Below are 22,236 nucleotides of genomic sequence, written 5' to 3'. Positions count from 1 at the left end.
CTAAATTACTTAAGCAAGTCATGTTGAGCCTTGTAAAAGAGGTAACCGATACGAGTATTGAAGCTAGCTCATCCACAAAGCCTTTAGCACTATGATACCTCAACAACTCACCTAATTACTTATAAAACCCTATTTTCCTCCGAACCTCATACAACTCAAATCTCTAGCTGTTTATAAGTTTCTCTCTTCCTCTATAAAATTATTTATACAAAATTTTGCAACTTTAATTTCTTGACTTTTTGTGCGTGATCGGCAACATAAGGAGCACCTTTCTCACTCATGGTGGGGAGTTTGTGTGGGGGTTTATTTCTCTCAGAAAGTTAGCTGATTGTGGCTTTTTGATGGCCAAGCACATTGAGGAAACCCACCGCAAGCCCAACACCAAGAGCCAAGACGACGACGCTTTGAAGTAATACATTCTTTTTGCAAGATCATGATCCCCATTTAAAGATCTAGTCTCTTACATATTATTATAACTCTTCCAATTATATATATATATATATATAGGTATGTCGTCATTGTAGTTATAAGGATATGGTATGTTCTTCGTATCATGGTCTTAGTGTTATTGGGAATAGCATGATTATGATTTCCACGATTTTCAAATTGGGTTATAAATTTGTTTTCGATCGACCATGATTCTCAAATTGGATTGTAGTTTGAGGAGCCTTAACTTATGATAAATTAACTCAATGATTTTATTAATATTCTAGTATTTCTAAATAAACACTAACAATTAAATGAAATAGATAAGACCCAACTATTTATAAACTTAATTTTTAAAAATAATGAAAATAAAACTAACCTAATCTTAATTTATAAAAACAAATCTTTAAATAGGAGAAAAAAATCATATTTAACCCTTAGATTTTCATCTAATTTAGATCTAGTCTTTATGTTTTCATCTAATTTTCAATTTCAAGAATAAGATCCTTAAGTTTTACCAAGATTTCAAATAGGTTTATACTATGAAAGTTAACGGTATGCGATTTGCCACGTGTGTCATTTCACATGCCAGCATTCACATTAACAACGTAATATAAATGCCACGTCATCCATACAAAAAAATAAATAAGTCATTGGATTTCTTTTGAACAAAAATCAAAACACCTTGTATTGATACTCATAAAACTTGTTCTAAGCAGTCTATTCTGTGAATGCATAATTGAATGTGTGATTCGCCTCTTAATCAGGAAAGAATCTGGATTTAATTCTTTGTTCCGACCTATTTCTCTAATTTGACAAAATTAGCGGTAAAAAATTGGAGGATCCTAGATTTCTTTGTCAAACACTAAGTTTGGAATAACTTTATCATTTTCCATGCCCTTTATTCAAGGATCACCCTTTAAATAGGTGAACGATAGGACTCAAACTTAAAAATTGAAGATAGACTTGTACTCTTACTTGGAGATAAACTTCGACAAAGACTCTACTAAAACATGTGCAATGTAGTGCCACACCTAAATTAAATAATTAAAACAACAATTACTTTAAATAGATACACAGTGCATGCAATATCCCTTAGTAACCTATTATCACAAATTCCTCCCTCCCATCCCCCTTAAAAATGCCATTGCCTTAAGGGTGAGTTCTGGAAACTGTTGCTTCTATTAAGGCGTTAATCATGAAAGAAATCTAAAACCTAAAAGAAATAAAACGCGGAATAATAAAATAAGAGAGATAAGAGATTTTACGTGGCGGCCTATGACCTATATTCATAGGGTAAAGCCTAAAGGACTACATTGCTATTCTTATTGCTTGATTAATTTACAATACAAATAATCTCTATTTATAAGGATATAGAGAGAATACAAAATGGTATGTAGAGAGAATATAATCAAATCAAAATTGAATGTATTCAAATCTGATTTGATTATAATCAATTACAATTAATGAGGATTAAATCAAATCCTCCAATATATGGAGAGTACCGTAATATACGGTATCGATATATTCTCTAACATCTATATAGAGAGTACTGTAATACACGGTATCAATATATTCTCTAACAAATCACACGGTGTTGCCCAGTTACATCACATTGTTGGCATTGTTTGGTAAATAGCTGTGTTGTGAAATTTTTATTTGAATAGTAGGTAGAATTGATTGATGTGATATAAAGTAGAAAAAAGTTTTAAATTTTTTTTAATGGAAAAGTAAAAAAGAGTTTTTTTTTTTAATTTAAATAGTAATAAAAGATGATTGATGTAATATAAAAAGTGAAAAAAGTTATTATATTTAAAATTTAATTTTTTTAAAAAATTAAAAATTAAAAAAAATGGTGAAAAAATAATTACAAAACGGTGCCGTTGTTGTTGGCCGAAAGATAGAGAAGTTTGTTTGAATTAAATGCAATTTGGGGTTCAAGTAAGGTGGGCCCATAGGCCCCATACTCCATAGTTTGTGGTAAAACTGTTGCTCACATCATCCTAACAAGTGGTGCGCCAGCTGTTTGGCCACTTTGATGCTTGTCGGCACTCACATCTTTCAGCCTTTTCTTCTTTTCTTCACTTTGTTCTTTTGTTGACCTGTCATTGTTCTTTATAATCGAAGTGGATGCCAATGATTTAGCCATTTAGGCCAACTTTTGATTTTGATTTTCGTGACACTTATTTCCAATAATTAATGGCTTTATCCATCTAAAAGATAATTCAGTGCAATCAATAGAGGTTAAAAATCTCTTTTATGTGCCAAAGTCCTGATGTAAAATATATCAGCTTTGGCAAAAGCAAAAAATTAAGAGCCTTTATAGTTTAGATTTGGCAATTTGGGTTATCGTGTTAACCTGGTTAACTAATTTGATAAAAAAATATGTTATTAAAGCGTCGTAAATATGTCATAAATGAGTTAATCGGTCACAAACGTGTCATAAACGTATCATACCCTAAACCTAAACTCTATTTGTTCGTGTCGTGTTCATATCGAATTTGCGGGTTGTGTTAAAATTGTCAAACTTATTTTATACCTCTTTTTATGTGCCAATTAAGGACGCCAACTGGTTCACAAAGTCTATTTTTGATATCTCTGCCTTTATTTTTTTTTTTTGTAATAAATCATCAACTCTCAATGTAAACAGCTAGTTGCATGCACGGTCAAAGTCAGTAATTATGCGTAATGGGTCAATGTGTTGTTATATCAAGAGTTAGTAGGGTTTATGTTTTTTAAAAGAGCTACCGTGTCACATGTTATCATAATTTTGCACTTTCGAATGTTTTCAAAACGACGAGCAAATTGTGTCTCTGTTTTGCTAAAGTGTCCATGTCACATCTACACCAATTCCCTTAAATAATTGCTCCAACTAGGATAGTAGATAAATCAGTCTATTCGGCAACTTGTTCGATATCCACTCTGACCACTCAATTTAGCCGTATTCAAACTCAAACTTGAACTTGATATTATAGAAACCCGCTTGTTATTGTATAAACGTATTCGATTAGTAAGTAATACATATTCGACTCGCTTGACAAAACTCGATAAAAGCTCGCGAGCTCAACTCGTTTAAAATTCAACTGGATTACTCGCCCAAGTCATTAGCTCATTCATTTCTCTTGTATATATATTAATATATTACTAAAAATGAGTTATATAAATTTAAGAGCATCTCAAGTAGCAAAAGCTAATTTAGCTATTCAAAAAACTTATTTTTCTATTTTACCTATTCATTTTTAAACACAACACTCCATCAAATTATTTACTTAACTCAAATTTTTTCTTCCACCCCTTTCTCTCTAGCTCCCCACGCATACCCCCTTCCCTTCAATCTAAACAAATTTACTTCAAGAACAAATAGCGAAAACAAATTTACACACACAGGGAGGGAGGGAGAGCAATTAATGGCCGTGTAAGTTAATCTCCAAATTTTTCTATACCGATTTTCCTTGAATTAGGTCTCAATTTTTATTTTTTGGCAGCTTAGAAAGAGTAAGGTTGAGAAAAAAAAAAGTAATGGGTTTTAATTTTTTAATCTTTTTTTTTTTTTTTAAGAACTTCACTTAAAACTTATGATCTTTTATCATTTTTTAAAACTTTGAAATTTGTTGTTAAAATCCGGCGAGTTAGGGACCATTGAGATCAAAGCTCATTAATTTATAACAAGAGAGTGGTTTCTGTTTTCTCTCTACGTCATTTTCTCAAACACCACACTTACCATCGATCTGCTCTTTTCAGCAAATTGTTCATTGTTCTTGTTAGTACAGTTTCCGGTGTAGTGTGACGTACAACAGCTTGTCAGGGGTGCCGGCTTCACCCACTCTGATACCCAAGTCAGTTTTAATCAACAATTTTGAAAGTATTTAGAGCAAAGTGACGTAAATTTATACCTGAGATAGTAGTCTATTTATATGCACACAGTTCTAAAATTACCGGAGTGATTAAGTGCAATAAGATTATGAATCTAAGTCCTAGATTGCATGAGCTTAAGACTTTTCTTAATAGAATCCAAGTTGGAGAACTTCAACTCTTCAGCTGATTCTATGTTAATAGGTGTCTTATCCCCTGATTTATGGTATAAGGGTCTATTCCGAGATAGTTGGGATAGGAGTCTCTTGATGATATGGAGAATCCTGGATAGAGAAATTAATCTGTGAAATTCGAACATAGTTCCCTGGATGCCTTGCCAGATCTTCCTGTAGAGTTTGAGGAGATGTATTCGAGTCGGTCTAACATGCTCTGACAGTACTATGTCCAAGGGAGGGTTATCCCGAGATGATTTTCCACTGAGGTGTGGACGTCTTGAGATGTTTTACATCCTGAGGAATTTTAAGCTCGAGATGCTTTTACTCTGAGGTTCTTGGAGTTCGAGGTACTTTTGTCATGTGATACTGTAATGAATACTCGATTGTATATGGACCGAGCTAGCCTAGTCGGGTCGGTCCGACTAGTTGGGCCCACAACTCGACTGTGAGCCCAGTTGAGTTTAGGAAAGATAATTTTCCCAATAGTTCTTTTTGCTTCATTTTCCTTTTTACAGATCAATTATTCTTCATATCAAATGGAATAAAAATTTTTTTTTAAAAAAAAAACAAACAACTTCTTCAACTCAACCTTCTCCCTTGTCCAACTCTATTTCACCTTCACCTTCAGCCGTGTTCCATCGGCAATAGGTTTTTTTTTTTTTTTTTTTTTTTTAAAAAAAAGAAGGTTTTTAATAAAAAAAAAAAAAAAAGTACTAATTTAAGGTCATTTAGGCCCCCAAAAAAAAAAAAACCATAAAGTGTTGTTTTAGCTAATGTATCAATGCCTATGTGAATAAAGAGTGACTCACCCTAATAGATGTTGAGAAACTGAACGGAAAAAATACGGAATGACTATTTTGAAATTCGCAAAAAACTGAAGGAGCGAATCTTTATTTTTAAGAAATGAGAAAGTAATTTTAAATCGTCCATTAACTCAAATTTTTTTTTTTTAAAAAAAAAGAATTAAAAGGAGAAAAGTTGTAAAGAAAAGAAAAGAAAAAAAAAAAAAAAGTCTTAGGAAGATGAGGAGAATCAATAATGTTGATTCCAATTTCCAACACCCAGCTAACAAATAAAAGATTGCCTGATATAGAGAGTCTCTTTGAGTAGCATGTCATAAAGTATTAAAGTAGAAAAACTGTCCTAAAATTATTGAATCCTTAAAAAGACTAGAAAATATTATATTTAAGATTTCTTAAAATAGACAAAAAAAAAAAAAAACATCACAAAACCAAAAAAGTTAACAAATAACTCAAAACATAAATTTTCTTAAAATTGTTTTTAATTTTATATTACATCAAAATATTCATTCAAACTAAAAACAAAAACCAAGTTAAAAAAAAAAAAAAACCCTCAATTTTTCAGTACCATTTATATAAAAACTCAAAAGTCATAGTTAAATAGAGAAAAAAAAAACATATTTATATTTATCTTCATTCTCTACTATTTCTACCCGTCAACTACTACTTCAAAAGAAAGAGCGTGTCATTTTGAGAAAAAAATCCACCAATCTGAACAGGCTGTAAAATTTTATTTTTACAGTCTTCAATATAACGGCAATACATCATCTTACAAATACCAAATATAATATACATGAAATAAAAATGTAAACAGTGGACCTATTTCAATTTCCGATATATCTGTTTTTATTTTTATTTTTGGGTAATATGGTGTAAAATTCATTGCACGTGTTTTTTTTTTTTTTTTGAGAAGGAATGCACCTGTTTCTATTTCCGATATATCTGGTTTGTTGTTTTTGTTTTTACCGATAAATCATCAAGGCAATATAAAATATCTTGTAAAAAAACAATTGAGTCAGTAATTACACGTTTTCTCATATTTTTGCGAGTGTCTCTCTCTTTTACTAAAAACTCATTCCCATAAATAAACAAATAATTATTGCTCCAAACATTTTTGTCATGTGTTGTCATATCAGTGTTAAAGTAGGTGGGGTAACATGTTCCACACAATAATTGCGTTCCACTCCTTTCTAATATTTCTCGGCTACTCAAAATACTTCTTCATTCTATCGATCCTTTCAACTACGATCCCTCAAGAGCGCTTCAGTTTTGAGCATTCCTTCACTCACCATCAGTATCTATGGCCGAACAACTTCTCCTCGTCCCTGCCGAGCAAATCATTGAGTCTTTGGGTTCACTGGCTGCCAATAAGATCGCTTTGCTATGGGGTCTCGAAGATGAGCTTCAACGCCTGAGGAACACCGTTTCAGCAATCAAAGCTGTGCTTCTGGATGCGGAGGAGAAACAGGCTGCTGGGAACCATGCAGTCACAGATTGGCTCAAAAAGCTAGAAGATGCCATGTACGATGCGGATGACTTGCTGGATGCTGTTTCCACTGAAGCTCTACAGAGGGAAATACTGACTCGTGATAACAAGGCCAAACAGGTACGCATTTTCTTTTCCAAATCAAACCAGCTTCTCTATCGTCTTAAAATGGCCCCTAAGATTAAGGTCATGAGAGAGAGGTTAGATTCCATCTACGCCGAGGGGGACAGATTGCACTTGGAGGTACGCCCTGTGGACACAAGTGTCGGGGGAAACAGGGGGGACACTCATTCTTTTGTACGTGCGGAAGCAGTTATTGGTCGAGACGATGATAAGAAGGCTGTTATCCACCGTCTGCTGGACTCCAACGTTGAAGACAATGTTTCAATCCTTCCAATTGTTGCCATCGGTGGATTGGGAAAGACTACACTCGCTCAACTCATTTTCAACGATGACCAAATCCAAAACCATTTTCAGCTCCAAATGTGGGTGTGTGTCTCTGATCCCTTCCACGTTAAAAATATTGTTGAAAAAATCTTAGAAGCTGCAACAAAGAATAAACCACAACCCGCTGAAATGAATACGTTGGTAGGTAAACTTAAAGAAGAAATTGATGGAAAGAAATACTTGCTCGTCTTGGATGACGTGTGGAATGAGGATCATGAAAAATGGTCTGAATTGAAAGAAGTGTTGATGGGTGGTGCAAGCGGCAGTAGAATATTAGTGACTACACGCAGTGAAAAGGTTGCAAGGATTAGCGGGACAATTCAATCATATTCTTTAAGGGGTTTAAAGGAAGACGAGTCATGGTGTTTATTGAAGCAACTGGCATTTGAGAAAGAAAAAGAGCCGGAGGAGACTTCAAGCATCGCAACAGTTGGGAGGGAGATACTAAAAAAGTGCTATGGTGTCCCACTGGCAATAAGGACAATTGGAAGTTTACTACGCTTCAAAAATTCAGAAGCAGAGTGGTCGTCTTTTAAGGAAAATGAACTCTCAAAAATAGATCAAAATGAAAAAGACATCTTACCAACTCTGAAGTTGAGTTATGATCATCTTCCTTCATATTTGAAGCACTGCTTTGCTTATTGCAGTTTGTTTCCAAAAGATTATGTGTTTAAAAAATCAAGACTGATTCAGCTCTGGATAGCACAAGGGTTTGTCAAGTCATGTGATGATCAAAACCAATGCTTGGAAGAGGTTGCAAATGAGTATTTTAAGGATTTACTATGGAGATCATTCTTTCAAGAAGTTGAAACGGATGAATTTGGTGACTTAAGTTATTGCAAAATGCATGACCTAATGCATGATCTTGCCATATTAGTGGCAGGATCGTTGATCACCGCATTAGATGATAAGAAGAGAAGCCTTAATGAGAAAACTCGTCATGTTTCAATTGTTGATTACTACGATATCGATGCTTCATCAATTACAACTTCATCGAGTAATGCAAGTAGCATACGAACATTTCTTTGTATTACCACTTGGTACAGATTTCCTTCTCATTCCACTTCCTCCAACATTTTAGATTGTGAAGCAATTTTTTCAGGTTCCAAGTTCTTGCGCGCTCTGGACCTAGAAAAGAGAAATCTTGAACTTCTGCCAAGCTCTATTGGGAAGTTGAGGCATTTAAGATATCTTAATCTTTCTCATAACTACAGTCTCAAGAAGCTACCCAATTCTATATCCAGGTTGCAGAATTTGCAAACACTAAATCTCTCATATTGTCACAATCTTGAAGAATTGCCAAGCTCTATTGTTGAGTTGAAGCATTTAAGATATCTTGATCTTTCTCGTAACCGAAATCTCAAGAAGCTACCCAATTATATATCCAGGTTGCAGAATTTGCAGACACTAAATCTCTCATTTTGTTGTCATCTTGAAGAATTTCCAAGCTCTATTGTTGAGTTGAAGCATTTAAGATATCTTAATCTTTTTCGGAACGACAATCTCAAGAAGCTACCAGATTCTATAACCAGGTTGCAGAATTTGCAAACACTAAATCTCTCATATTGTCACAATCTTGAAGAATTGCCAAGCTCTATTGTGGAGTTGAAACATTTAAGATATCTTGATCTTTCTGGGAACGAGAATCTCAAGAAACTACCCAATTCTATGTCCAGGTTGCTGAATTTGCAGGCACTAAAACTCAAATATTGTAAAAATCTTGAAGAATTGCCAAGAGACATGAAAGAATTAGTCAATCTCAGGCATCTTGAGATAAATCAATGTGAACGGTTGACTTATATGCCACGTGGATTGGGGCTACTCACTGATCTCCAGACGTTATCAAACTTTGTGGTCCAAAAGGATCCTTTCTCTCCGCATAGTTGTGGGTTAAAAGAACTAAAGGGACTAAATAACCTGAGAAGGAAGTTAGTTATTACAAATATGAGACATGGGAAAGATGGTGCGTCAGAATGTAAGGAAGCAAATTTAAAAGCGAAGCAACATCTTCATGGTTTGTCTTTACAGTGGAGTACTGAAGGAGGTGTCAATGCTTCAGACGTTATTGTTGATGATGAGATGTTGTTGGAAGTCCTCCAACCGCACCCAAATCTGAAAGAGCTTTGTCTAGAAGGAAATGGGGGTTCAAGGCTTCCAAGTTGGCTTTTGTCGTTCACAAATCTCAAATCTCTTGTTCTTTCCCGAATGGATGCTATGGAGTACATATTAGACAGTGGTTACAGCAATGAGTTCTCTTATTCTTTTATCCCATCTCTCAAGGAAATCAAGCTAAAAAATTGCCCTAATCTCAAGGGGTGGTGGAGGAGGAGAGATTCTTCTGTGGAGGTCAATAGTGATGGTCATAATTCCATTGAAAATACAGAGGATCCTTTACTCCCTTCCTTTCCTCCTTGTCTCTCACGATTATTTATCATGGATTGCCCTATGTTGACTTCCATGCCAACGTTTCCACATCTTGAAGAAAGCTTGTACCTTAGGAATGCTAGCTGGAAGCCACTGCAACAAACAATGATGATGAATATGGGAGCACCACAAAGCCCAACGTCAACAGCAAAAGCCTCCTCTTCATCCACTCCTCTCGCAAAATTGAAGTTTCTACGACTCGAATCCTTTGAGGATCTAGAAACTCTACCAAAGGAGTGGTTGAAGAACTTCACTTCCCTCAATCATTTAGTGATACGTAGCTGCAATAGATTAAGTTCTCTCTTCCCAGGTATACAACATCTCGCTGCCCTTCAATACCTGGATCTTCATGATTGTCCTGAGCTTGAGCTAGCCAATGTTGAGGATGAGATGCAGTGCCAAGGTCTTAAGAGCCTCCTCTCTTTGGAGTTTTCATGTCTTCCGAAATTGGTGTCTCTCCCATTGGGGCTTCATCATGCGACCACTCTACAAGAGCTCCTAATTTCAGATTGTGAAAACTTGACGGCTATACCAGAGTGGATCCACAACTGCACATCACTTCAAGAGCTTGAAATTGATGCATGCTCCAGTTTGACATCATTGCCCGAAGGAATCCGTAGCCTAACGTCTTTGCGGAGGCTGAAAATTAAAAACTGTCCCAACTTATTGCAAAGATGCAAGAGAGAAGTGGGTGAGGATTGGCCCAAGATTGCTCACATCCCAGAGTTGGAATTACAGTATCCAGATTCAGGTATAGACTCATCATTTTATCTTAATCCTTCATGGAAATTTAAGTAACCACCTTCTTCACCATCATTTTCTTCATTTTTATCTCTCAATATTTATTGGTTGTTAAATTCCAGGTACAGAAGTAGGAGAACCAGCTAAAGCACAGAAGAACCAGCTAAAGCACAGAAGTAGGATTTGGAGCATATTCAAAAAATCTAGGGCGCAGAATTCGTGATTCTTCACGTATTACGAGAAACAATTAGCCTCTATTCTTGCTCTTCCTACCACCTCACTGCTGTCATCTCAAACAAAAGACAGAAAGTCAATTCGTTCATCAAGATCTTTGCCCACCCCTACACCATGGTGTGCGAGTTGTACTATGCAGGAGGATTGGGGGCTGTTTAGTGGGACAAAGCCCATATTGGCCTCTACATGGGAATTGGTATCAAATTCTATTTTATTATGTTGTTTGTGTTTTTAGAATTTTTTGTCTCGTTTTTCAACATTTGTGAGTAAAAAAAGACATAGTTGTGTGGATTTATCATCCTCTGGCTTAAGATACATACCTAGATGGAAAAGTATATGTACACCCAACAAATAATGTTAGTGCGTTAGCAGAGAAAACCCCAATATGAGGTAATCACATTATGAGCTCTTGTTTGATTGACCTCATCATGCCAAAGTTCAAAAGCTTCATTGTCATCTTCATAAAAACTAACCCATAGTGTGTCAGCTGGCAATGCAAATCTATAACCAAAAAAGCACCCAGTTAATGATTTTCTTGCATACAAAAATGAATTACGATGAAATAATATACTAACTTTTCCTTTTTTGTTCTGATAGAAAAACAATAAATGCCTGAGCGCACACACAAACAAACAATTAGGATACATTGAGGCTGTGAACTTGAAACTTGCTAACTCTGAGGCTCGCCGACTTCTCAATTCTATTCTACACTAACATTTAGAACATATTGAGGTTTTGAACTTGAAATAAATTGAGAGATTAGATGCCCAAAATACTTATTGTTGATGGTATATCTAATTTTCTGGCATAAACAATATTCACAAATCACAAAAAAAACAAATTATGGAGATGACAAGAGCTGAAAGTTTATTTAAGGACTAAAAGTTTATGTCCTGTTTTATAGGCTGAAGTTTAATGAGGAAAAAAAAAGGGAATGTTTTCCATGCTTAACTAACTTAACATGTTGAAAATTTATGATTGAAGAACTGGCAAAATGCTATAGTGCTGTGTGTTTGAGTTATTGCTATTTACATTGTGTTCCAATTGCATTGATTAAGCAACTTACATGGAAGGCTTGAAACTGCCAGATGACGTTGGTAAATTGCGCGAGGACTTTGAGTTCCATATATGACTCTCACATTTTACTGGGACAATGAAATAACTTCTTTGATCTATCACTTTTGATGGTAGCATGTGATAGACTTTATTAGCGTTTTGTTGCTTAATAAATATTTTCATGTCAGGCATCAATGCGTGCTTTCCTATACATGTAAGCTATAATTTACGGCAACTTTAACTATGCAGATAGTTATTCTAAATTCTGGAGCATACACGTGTTTTAGTTAAGAGTGGTGTTGTCTGTATATTAGAATTTCGTTAACAAACATATATAAGTTCCTCAAGGGAAAGAAAAAATGAGAAAAAAGGAATGGTTGTCTTAGGTATTTCTTGCCAAGCAACATCTGCACTTAACCATCAGAATTGTTGACACAACTATATGTTTTTGCTTTGATAGTATTTGTGTTGTTTTCAGGCCTAAGCTTTTTCATACATAGCTGGCTGGCATCTCTGCCTTATGGTTTGGCCTCTTGAAGAAATATGGTTCCAAGTAATTTGTATGATTATCTGTTAATTCACAAGAATTTTTTCCTTCTTAGTGAATGTGATGCATATGAGAGCTTAGGTTTCAAAACTAAACTTGTGATTGTACAAATGTTGTTTTCTTAAATTTGGAGGTACTTGCCTTTGACTTTCAAAACTAAACTTGCAGTAAAGGAGGATGGTCATTCGTAGAATCTCTGATCTTTTTTCTCAAGATGAAGTGGGCACTTCTGTCCTCAATTTAATTTCTTTAGAAGTAACTTGAGCTCACTGAGGATTCCTTTTGATAGAATTGCCTTCCAAATTTTATCTAACTGGCATAATTACTCTTTTTTCATCAAGTTATCCATTTTTTTTTTTCTTTTGTTGTGTGGAAATGATATTAAACTTCAATTGTTGTTGATTTATTTTATTTTTGTACTCATTGCTTTACTCTTCATGTAAATGATTAATTCATTACATGGATGCAGAAAGAAGCTGTATATGGCTTGATGAAGCTTTTGAGAGAGGAAGTCAAAAGTGCTCGTCTAGTTGTTATCCAACATCCGTTCAGCTTCCTCTAGTTCCCTTGATTAAGGTTTGTGTCCCTTATTTTGTGTTGCGTGTAGGATGGATCATTGTGTTCTTTGGTGACAAATGGTCAAGTTACTGTGCAGTGCTTTGGATATGTGTGTGCTGAGGTTATTTTAATAGCTAAATACATCAGCAACATGTGAGAATTGTGCTTGAGATTAGTGGCTCGAAATTAAGACTTAAGAATGTATCTCAGAGATAAATTGAATTTATGCATAGGTTGTATATATGCTTTAGATGTTTCTATGATAACAAGGGAAGATCGAGGTAAAACACATGCTTAGAAGCTATCCTCAAGAAAAGAAAGGAAGAAAAAATGATTAATGTACAAAAGATAATTTCAATTGAATCGAATAAACTATATAAAGTTTAAACTTCAAGAAAGGCGTTTGAAGATAATCAAATTAGTGATTTATTTGACTAATTATTATATGAACCTTGGCTGCACTAATTACTCTCTATGATACTAATGTGGAATCCATCCTTTGATAATATGGATGCTTGAAGTATTTTAATTGCACATGGTTTGATATATTCTTTAGATTATGGCACTGTACTACCCATTCCAAAAATGAAGTATTTTAATTGCTTAGGGCTCCATTGGTCACTTTTATGCCTTACAGTTTTGATGATTTTCTGCGTGCTTTTTGGCTTGCAGGCTAATCTCATTGAATTTAGGAATGTCATTATTGACTGCATTCCCCGTGAAAATTCTTTGCATTGGTACATGACTCCTTACCTGGTTTATCATAATTTTTTTGTTTAATTTTCCTATATCCTTTAATCAAGATCATACTTGCTATCATACTTTGCACAGTCATAATTGTAATGTTTCTTTTGTAGGACATCATTGTGGCCAACGATTATTTGAAGCAAAGAGGAGTTGGCAGAAAATCAAGAGGATTAGAACCTTGTATTCATATGCCAATGTATCAACCAAGTGTGTGAAATAAGGTGTAGTGATGAGTGTAATTTATGTCCCATTCTAACATCCACAATTCTCTTCCCGCCAGAAAGCCATTTCCCAGGATTTGAAAGTCCAAAACACACAAAAAGTCGCAGTGAATTCAATTCTAGAGAGAGAGAGAGAGAGATGGAGGCAAAAAAGATGGGTCATCGCTGGACTATCTGAGCTCGTCCTTGCATGAAACAGTGAGTCAATTGCCTCCTCTCTTTGAAGTTTTCACGTCTTCTGAAATTGGTGTCTCTCCCATTGGGGCTTCCACATGGGACCACTCTACAAAAGCTCCAGATTTCAAATTGTGAAAACTTGATGGATCCACAACTGCAGATCACTTCAAGTGTTTGAAATTCTTGGATGCTCCAGTTTGACATCACTGCCCGAAGGAATGCGTAGCCTAACGTCTTTGCAAAGGCTTACAATTTGGAACTCTCCCTACTTATTGTACAGATGCAAGAGAGAAGCAGGTGAGGATTGGCCCAAGATTGCTCACATCCCAAAGTTGGAATTACAGCATTCGAATTCAGGTATAGACTCAGCATTTTATCTTAATCCTTCGTGGAAATTTAAGTACACACCTTCACCATCATTTTCTTCATTTCTTTCTCTCAGTATTCCTTGGTTGTCAAATTCCAGCTAAAGAAAAGAAGAAACAGAGGATTTGGAGCATATTCAAAAAATCCAGGGCGCTGAATTCATGATTCTTCACATATCAGGAGAAACAATTAGCCTCTATTCTTGCTCTTCCCACCCCCTTTCTGCTGTCATCTCCAACAAAAGACAGTAAGTCAAATCGCTCATCAAGATCTTTGCTCACCCCTGCACCATGGTGTGCGAATTGTACTGTGCAGAATGTGGGTACTTAAATGGAAGTTTGATATTTTTTAGAAGAAAAAAATTAAAGTACAATCTTTCTTTTAAGAGTAGAACTGAACAAATGCGAAGATGTTTGGTTGAATTTGAAATTATATTCATTATGTTTAGGTGAAGGTTTTAAAAGCACAAAGCATGTGGAGGCAATCAGGAACTAATTGATTAAGCATTTCTTTCTTTAATTAGCTGTTTGGTATTCTTTAGATTGAGTAGCTGTGATGTAGGAATTCATGTACTGGAGGAGTATTGGCAGTAACTCATGAGAGAATTTATAAACAACTATAAAAATATGGTGAAAATGGAATCAGATGTTGGTAGTAAACAGAAGAACAAAGTTTGTACCATTTTTGTTTTCCTTTTTCTTTTGGTGAAAAAAATACTGTTCAAATTATGTAGGACGTCAAAATGTCATCCACTGCTTCAAATTCTAGTTTTCTGTTATATGAAAACAAAACAAAATCTGGATGGTAAAGCTTGATAAAACCATAACAGGATGGACATCATGATAAAATTCAAGTTATTGCTCTATTTTCTATAGCTTTTATGTTCCACCAATGGTTTTTGTTACGATAGTAACACTTCTATTTTCTTTTGCTTAATTTCTTGTTGGATGCAGTTTGATATATAGGATTCGTTGTTCCTTATAGAACAGCACTGTGTGCAACATGATCTCTGTCTCTCTTTCATCTTGTGTTATTCTGGATATACTTAATAACTGGTATATGTCAAATTTGGTTTCCGTGGTTCATGTGATTGGTTTCCTTGAAATCTAATGTCTAATGTAATACGATTTGGGATCAGAATCGGGTAGTTGGGGATGGGAGCATGTTCAATTTTTATTTGGAAAGATGGAGGTAGCAAATGTCACTAAATGATGATCATCTTGTATTCGTAAGTAAATGATGATCAGTAAATGTTGTATTTTTGGTTCCAACACGAGGAGTTTTATTTTTGTTTCCTAGCTAAGTTGGTAGGCCACTATAGTGGAAATAGGCTGATAGCAAACATTCTCTCTTACGCATAATTGAAGTACAAAACATGCAAAATTGCAGTTTCATGTTAACAATAAGTTCTGTAATTCTGCAGAATGAATGATGCTTTATTTTTTTGGGAGACACGCTCGTTTTCATGCTGAATTCATCTTATGTTATAAATTCTGAACCTCTGATTTCTATCACAATCATGATGCGGTAATAAATTCATTCTAGTATTGACAATCTCCTTTAATGTTTTCTGTTTTATTTGAGTCAAAACTATCAAAAAAGTTAGAATTTGTGGTAGATTGGAAGTGAATTCTAAAATCTTCAGATTCTTGTCTTAAATTATGGGCTTAATTGATCTTCCAAATCCCATTGCAGAGTTAAACCATAGCTTAAATTTTTTCCTGCAATTCAAGGGGATCAAAATAAATTTCTGCATAGTAACAATAGAAATTGTTCTCACATGCATTTTTGCTATATTTGTTTGCAGGCCCACGATGTCTTTTCTGCTATGGAAAATTTATTACCCTATAAACGTTTAGCTGATGGATCCAAAAGAGTACTCAGGTTCCTCATTTTCTCAGTGCACAGGTAAAGCTGTTTACCTGAAAAAACATGTTTAACTGCAACCAGTGTTTAGAAATTGGCAGGGTCGAGAGACGGCAGTGTATAATGTTCTTGTAAACTGATTACATATGTTAATGGACCCCCTAAGCCTTTATCTAGCTACACTCTTGAATTTAATGGTCCTCGGGGTAGGCCAAAATAACAATGTTGTCATTGCAGTCAAATTCCATCAAAATACTTGACGGACTCCATTAGTGTGTCACATCATTACAATGACACATGTCACTCTTTTTTTTTAAAAAAAAAATATAAATATATAAAACTTAAAAATTTAATATTTAAAAAAAAGGGAAAAAAAAAAAAAAGAAAAAAAAAAAAGAAAGGGGGTGGCCTAAGAGCCACTCCCACCGGCATTGATTTTGTATTTATCCAAAAAAAAAAAAATTAAAAAAAATCAGTAGGCTAATATGAAAAGGGCCATATTTCTCCTTTTATATATATATATATATATATATGATAGAAGTTAAGGATAAAATATATTTTCCTCTTATATATATACAAAAGAAAAGGCTGATATAGGCACGGATATTGTGGAAAGATTTTTATGATGAGCGGGCGAGTAGAACCACAAATGCTATTGTCCATGGCCAAGTACATGAATATTGAATATATAGCTAGTGGCACGTTTTTGTAATTAGATTTGGCATTTGTCTTTGTTGTACCATCCCAAGTACATGGCCAAGAGATTTCAAAGCCCCATAGCTTCACTGGTGCTGTACGTATAAATGTTTTTCTTTCGGTAAGGTTTTAGTGCTTAATTTCGGACCATTTTATAGGAAAAATAAAAATAATTACAACGTTTCTTAAAATAATCATAATTCTTTAATTAATTCCAAAGCATCTTCTTTTAACGATATGCAGCTCACAAGAGATTACGGTCAAATTTTGTTTTTCTATTCATTCTAACGGTCAACACTAACAAAAAGGCCTCTTAGTTACAAAACAATAAGTGTTACGCCTGTCACTTTATGAGACTTTTTTAAAAAATGACATGGAGTGAAAAGGCCATTTTATATTTTTTAAATTGATTTACTTTTTCATAATTGTAAAGTGGTAATTTAGGCATTTTAAGTGTCAAAAGTGGGGGTATTTCAAAAAAAAAAAGAAAAAGAAAAAAAGCAACGCACATGACCAAACGAGTTGTTTTTGGGCCAAGCCTATTTTTAATGAGCCAAATCTCAAATTGGTTGGTTTTGAAATAAAACTTTAAACATGCATCCAGCTCTCCCAAGTCGAACGAAGTGCGAATAATGCCTTCAAACGCTCTAACAAACTGACCTAATAAGTTGTACGGACAGCTCTACAGGATACGATTCTTTAGAAGTATTTGGTTCTTAAAGCTATAGAGCAGATAAAGGAAAATTATTGGATCGATCTCATTATAATCACCATGGCTTACTCTTCCACTTCTTTTGAAAATTTTCTTTATTATAGTTCTTGTGCTAATGAAAATAATTAAAAAGAGTGGAAGATTGAGCGAATTGAATTGCTAAAACAACAGACATTTGTGTTGTTAGAGTTGCAATACATTTGCTGTCATTCAAGATAAGAAAAACAAAAATGTTTGTGTAGTTAATTCACATCGTTTGTATAGTTTGTAGTACTTATAAATTGGGTCATATTGATTCAATGATTTTTTATTTTTTTATTTTTTTATTTTTTTTAAAAAGAAGAAAAAAAAAAAAAAAAATACAAGAATGAGAGATAGACTACAGATAACAAAAAAAATAGCATTTTTCTAACAAATAACTAATTAAACTCACATGGCAAAACTATCATGGACAATCTCTTCATTGTTAGAAGGGATTTGAATTGATACATATCCTCATATTCATTGTAACGACAAAAAAAAAAAAAAAAAAAAAAAACGCTAGTTACATTTGTACTATCATCTTAAAAGGATTAGTCAATTTAGAGCTTTCCTAGAATCATTTATAAAGCTCAATTTCGCATAGTAAGTAATTAATGTGGGACTTATATAGCACCTATACATGAGTGTCTTTATAAACTACACAGTCTTTATGCGGACTACTCGTCATTTCAATATAGGACGGCGGTGTTAATCCATAATATGATCTTTATAGTGGCAGCTTGATAGAGAGGAATTTTAAAAGTTAGAAAAAAAGATTTCATCTCAATATGAAGTTTAGCAAACTAGATCTAGATTTCACACAACATAACTGACCATATGTGATCTAAAATAGAGTCTAATTCATGGTTTTTCACACAAAATAATCAACTCTAGTTTGGACGCGCGCGGTTCCAAATATCAACAATTCATGGATGATGATGAACATATGACCCACTAGGATTTTTTACTTTTTTAAACAAATTGATTAAGTGTACAGCAACTTAGGAATTAAGTGCAGGCCGGTAAGCAATTAAACACCGAAAATTAGCTTGTTCAAGTTTAAGGCTAGTAATTTTTTATACGATCTACAAACACGACATGAACTTAATATAAAATTAGCAGGTTATGGTTAAAATATTTGACTCGTTTAATTATATAGGCCTACTTAATTAGAGTTAACATATATAATCGTATACTCATGTCTTAACATGTTTCAAACCCGATACGAGACCCATAATCAAGTTCAGTCATGAATTTAAAACTACTGCAAATATTAAATTTAAATTTTTGAAGATCCCACGCCAGAAGAGTTCAAACAAATTAAAAAAAATAAAAAATAAAGTGGGTTGACCCTTGGAGAAGAGGTTAACTTGTTGTAGACTTGACCTGATCAAGAAATGGCTTGAGCTCCACGACACCTGAGAAATCCCACAACAAGGCTCATCTTCTTCCTTCTACACCTTTCAAAAGTATACATATATATCCATCAACCCTATGCTTAATTTGTATCTACTTTTGCACCAAGATGAGTCCGCTAAGAACTGGTGTTACTTTCGTGTTGGGCACCATGTGCGGGATCCTCGTAACTCGCGGGGTTCAACGTTGCCATCATAATCACGAAGCTCGCCAGAACTGGTCTTGCCCTCGCGACGCCAGTAGGAAGAAAACTGCTGCAAGCCCCGGAGTGGAAGAGGCAACAAAAACAATTCCGAATAATTAGCCCCGTACATGTGTTGCAGTAACTGGTTATAACCCGATCGAGTTCTTAATTTCTGGCCACTTCTTGTCATATAGTTGTATTTGTGTTACTGTTAAGTGTGTTTCTTTATTTTCTGAGCTAATATTATTAAGTTTTGGTGTAATATGAAGATGACATATTGTGCATTTGGAGGGTTGATTTGTGGATCAACTTTAATGGGTTGTGAGTAGCTTATGCAGTGTTTAACTCACTTAAAATCTCCCTTCAAAAAAAAAAAAAAAAAACTCACTTAAAATCAAGCTTAATTGGGCTTTTTTCTTCAATTAAACGATGGGAGATTCAATTAGAATTATAATAAGCTCGATCAATTGAGAATTAAAAAGTAGATTTAAAATGGAGGCGTCTTTACAGATAATGGTGTTCTTGGATTATCCGATGGAGATTCAGTTTGTTGATGATTTTGGGTTGATTGAGTTACTGCATGAGGATAACGCACAAAGTGGTCTGAGTCAAAAGAGGAGTTGTTGGAGACCGAGTCAAAGGATCTTATTGTCTTCTTTACCGGGCAATTTTTTTTGTTTCTTTCTTCAATGTTCAATTGACTAAAATGATGTTTGATATTTCAATTGAATAATTTGTTAAGACTAAAAAAAACAAACCAGACCTTGACGCGGGGATCGAATATGCAAAATATATCTTACTTGTAAGTTGTAACCATGCAAAATATATATATATATATATATATAACCCAACTTTTAATTCCACCCCAATCACTTTATAACGGACACGCATGCTGATATTAGAAGGTCCTGACCATGACCAGGTGCTGGAGGACTATTTTAAACCGTATATTTATTTGATTGTTTTTTATTTATTGATTTAAAAAAAATTCAAGTTGTTAAATTACTTGAGCAGGGCATGCTGAGCCTTCTAAAAGGGGTAACCGACCAATATGAGTAGTACGGAAGCTCATTAATTCACAAAGTCCTTTATACAAATTTTTCAACTTTTTTTTTGGCTTTTTGTGTGCATGTGATCGGCAACATGTATGGTTATCATAAGGAGCACCTTCTCACTCATGGTGGAGAGTTAATTGTGTGGGTTTATATCGGTCAGAACTACAACGTTCCCAACATTAGAAAGTTAATTAGTTGATTCTGGCTTTTTGATGGCCAAGCACGTTGAAGAGACGCTTTGAACTAATACACTCATTTTGCAAGACCATGACCCCCATTTAAAAATCTAGTCTTTTATATATGATTATAACTCTTCCAGTTATATATATTAGGTATGTTATTGTAGTTAGAATGATATGGTATGTTCTTCATATCATGGTCCATCTTAGTGTTATTGCGAATAGCATGTTTATGATTTCCAACATTCTCAAATCGGGCTATAAATTCGTATCCGACCATGATACTCAAATTGGATTGTAGTTTGAGGAACCTAACCTGGCCTCTGATAAAATAACTCAATGATTTTATTAATATTATAGTGTTTCTAAATAAACACTAACAATTAGATAAAATAGATAACTCCCAACTATTTATAAAACTTAATTTTTATAAATATTGATAATACTTAATTTTTATAAATATTGATAAAAAAACTAACATTGATCTTAATTTATAAAAACAAATCTTTAAATACCTTAGGTTTCCAATTTCAAGAATATGATCTTTTAAGTTTTGCCAAGATTTCAAATAGGTCCATACTATGAAAGTTAATATATACGATTTGCCACATGTGTCTCATTTCACACACCAGCGTTCATATTAACAACATAATATCAATGCCACATCATCAAGTGTCATGATATTCATACAAAAAAAAAAAATAATACTAAGTGACTAAATGAGTCCTCGGATTTCTTTTAAACAAAAATTAAAACACCTTGTGCTGGTACTCATAAAACTTGTGCTACATAGTCTATTCTGTGAATGCATAATTGAATGTGTGATTCGCCTCTTAATCGGGAAAGAAGCTGGATTTAACTCCTTGCTCCGGCTTATTTCGCTAATTTGAAAGAATTAGCGGTAGAAAATTGGAGGATCCTATGCCTCTTTGTCAAACGCTAAAGTTTGGAATAACTTTATCATTTTGCATGCCCTTTATTCAAGGATCACCCTTTAAATAGGTGAACGACATGACGTAGATTTAAAAATTGAAGATAGACTCGTACTCTTACTCTTACTTAGAGATAAACTTCGACAAAGACTCTACTAAAACAAGTGCACTGTAGTGCCACACCTAAATTAAATAATTAAAACAATAATCACTTTAAATAGATAAATAATGCATGCAATATCCCTTAGTAACCTTTATCACAACATTCTTCCCTCCCATCCCCCTTAAATACGCCATTGCCTTGAAGGGTGAGTCCTGAAAATTGTTGTTGCCATTAAGGCGAGCGGCGGTAATCACATGGTGTTGCCCAGTTACATCACGTTGTTAGCATCGTTTAGTAAATGGTTGTGTTATGAAATTTTTGTTTGAATAATATAAACAATTGATTGATCCAAGAAAGTTTTTATTTTATTTTATTTGAACAATAATAAAAAATGATTGGTGTGATATAAAAAGTGAAAAAAGTTATTATGTTTCGATTTCTTGTTTTTTTTTTTGTTTTTTGTTTTAAGAAGTGAAAAAAAGGGTGAGAAAATGATTACAAAACGGTGCCGCTGTTGGCCGAAAGAGGGAAAAGTTTGTTTGAATTAATTGCAATTTGGGGTTCAAGTCAGGTGGGCCCATAGGCCCCATAATCGATAGTTTGTGTTGCTCACATTATCCTACCAAGTGGTGCGGCAGGTGTTTGGGCATTGACTGCAATCGTTTGTTTGGAATTGGATAGCATGATTTATGCCACTTGATGCTTGTCGGCACTCATATCTTTCAATTCACCCTTTTCTTCTTTTCTTCACTTTTTGTTCTTTTGTTCTTTTTGGTCAGGGTATGGATCAAAAAGGCCAAGAGGGAAAGGAAAG

General features: G+C 34.3%; 2 protein-coding genes across 5 annotated transcripts in view; both read left to right on the top strand.

The window, feature by feature from the left end:
• The window catches only part of LOC133878894 (putative disease resistance protein RGA4), a 90,631-nt gene that overhangs the window by 12,165 nt on the left and 56,230 nt on the right, over positions 1-22,236 (top strand). The window contains exon 5 of one of the 4 annotated variants that reach the window (XM_062317461.1): positions 16,066-16,366. The exons of the other annotated variants lie outside the window; for them this stretch is intronic. The gene's annotated coding sequence lies outside the window, so the exon portion shown is untranslated. Of the gene's footprint in view, positions 1-16,065; positions 16,367-22,236 lie in introns of those variants that run through there. 4 annotated transcript variants of the gene reach the window in all.
• On the top strand, positions 6,457-14,415 carry LOC133879103 (putative disease resistance protein RGA4). The gene is made up of 7 exons (XM_062317648.1): positions 6,457-10,362; positions 10,475-10,528; positions 12,659-12,765; positions 13,420-13,503; positions 13,605-13,674; positions 14,173-14,249; positions 14,359-14,415. The coding sequence occupies exons 1-7, from the start codon at positions 6,555-6,557 to the stop codon at positions 14,413-14,415; spliced, it is 4,257 nt and encodes a 1,418-aa protein (XP_062173632.1). The 5' UTR covers positions 6,457-6,554.

The sequence above is a fragment of the Alnus glutinosa genome, chromosome 10 (assembly GCF_958979055.1).
Source record: "Alnus glutinosa chromosome 10, dhAlnGlut1.1, whole genome shotgun sequence".
NCBI lineage: Eukaryota > Viridiplantae > Streptophyta > Magnoliopsida > Fagales > Betulaceae > Alnus > Alnus glutinosa.
Note: the sequence above shows the minus strand (reverse complement) of the source record. Positions and strands in the feature narration are given on the sequence as shown.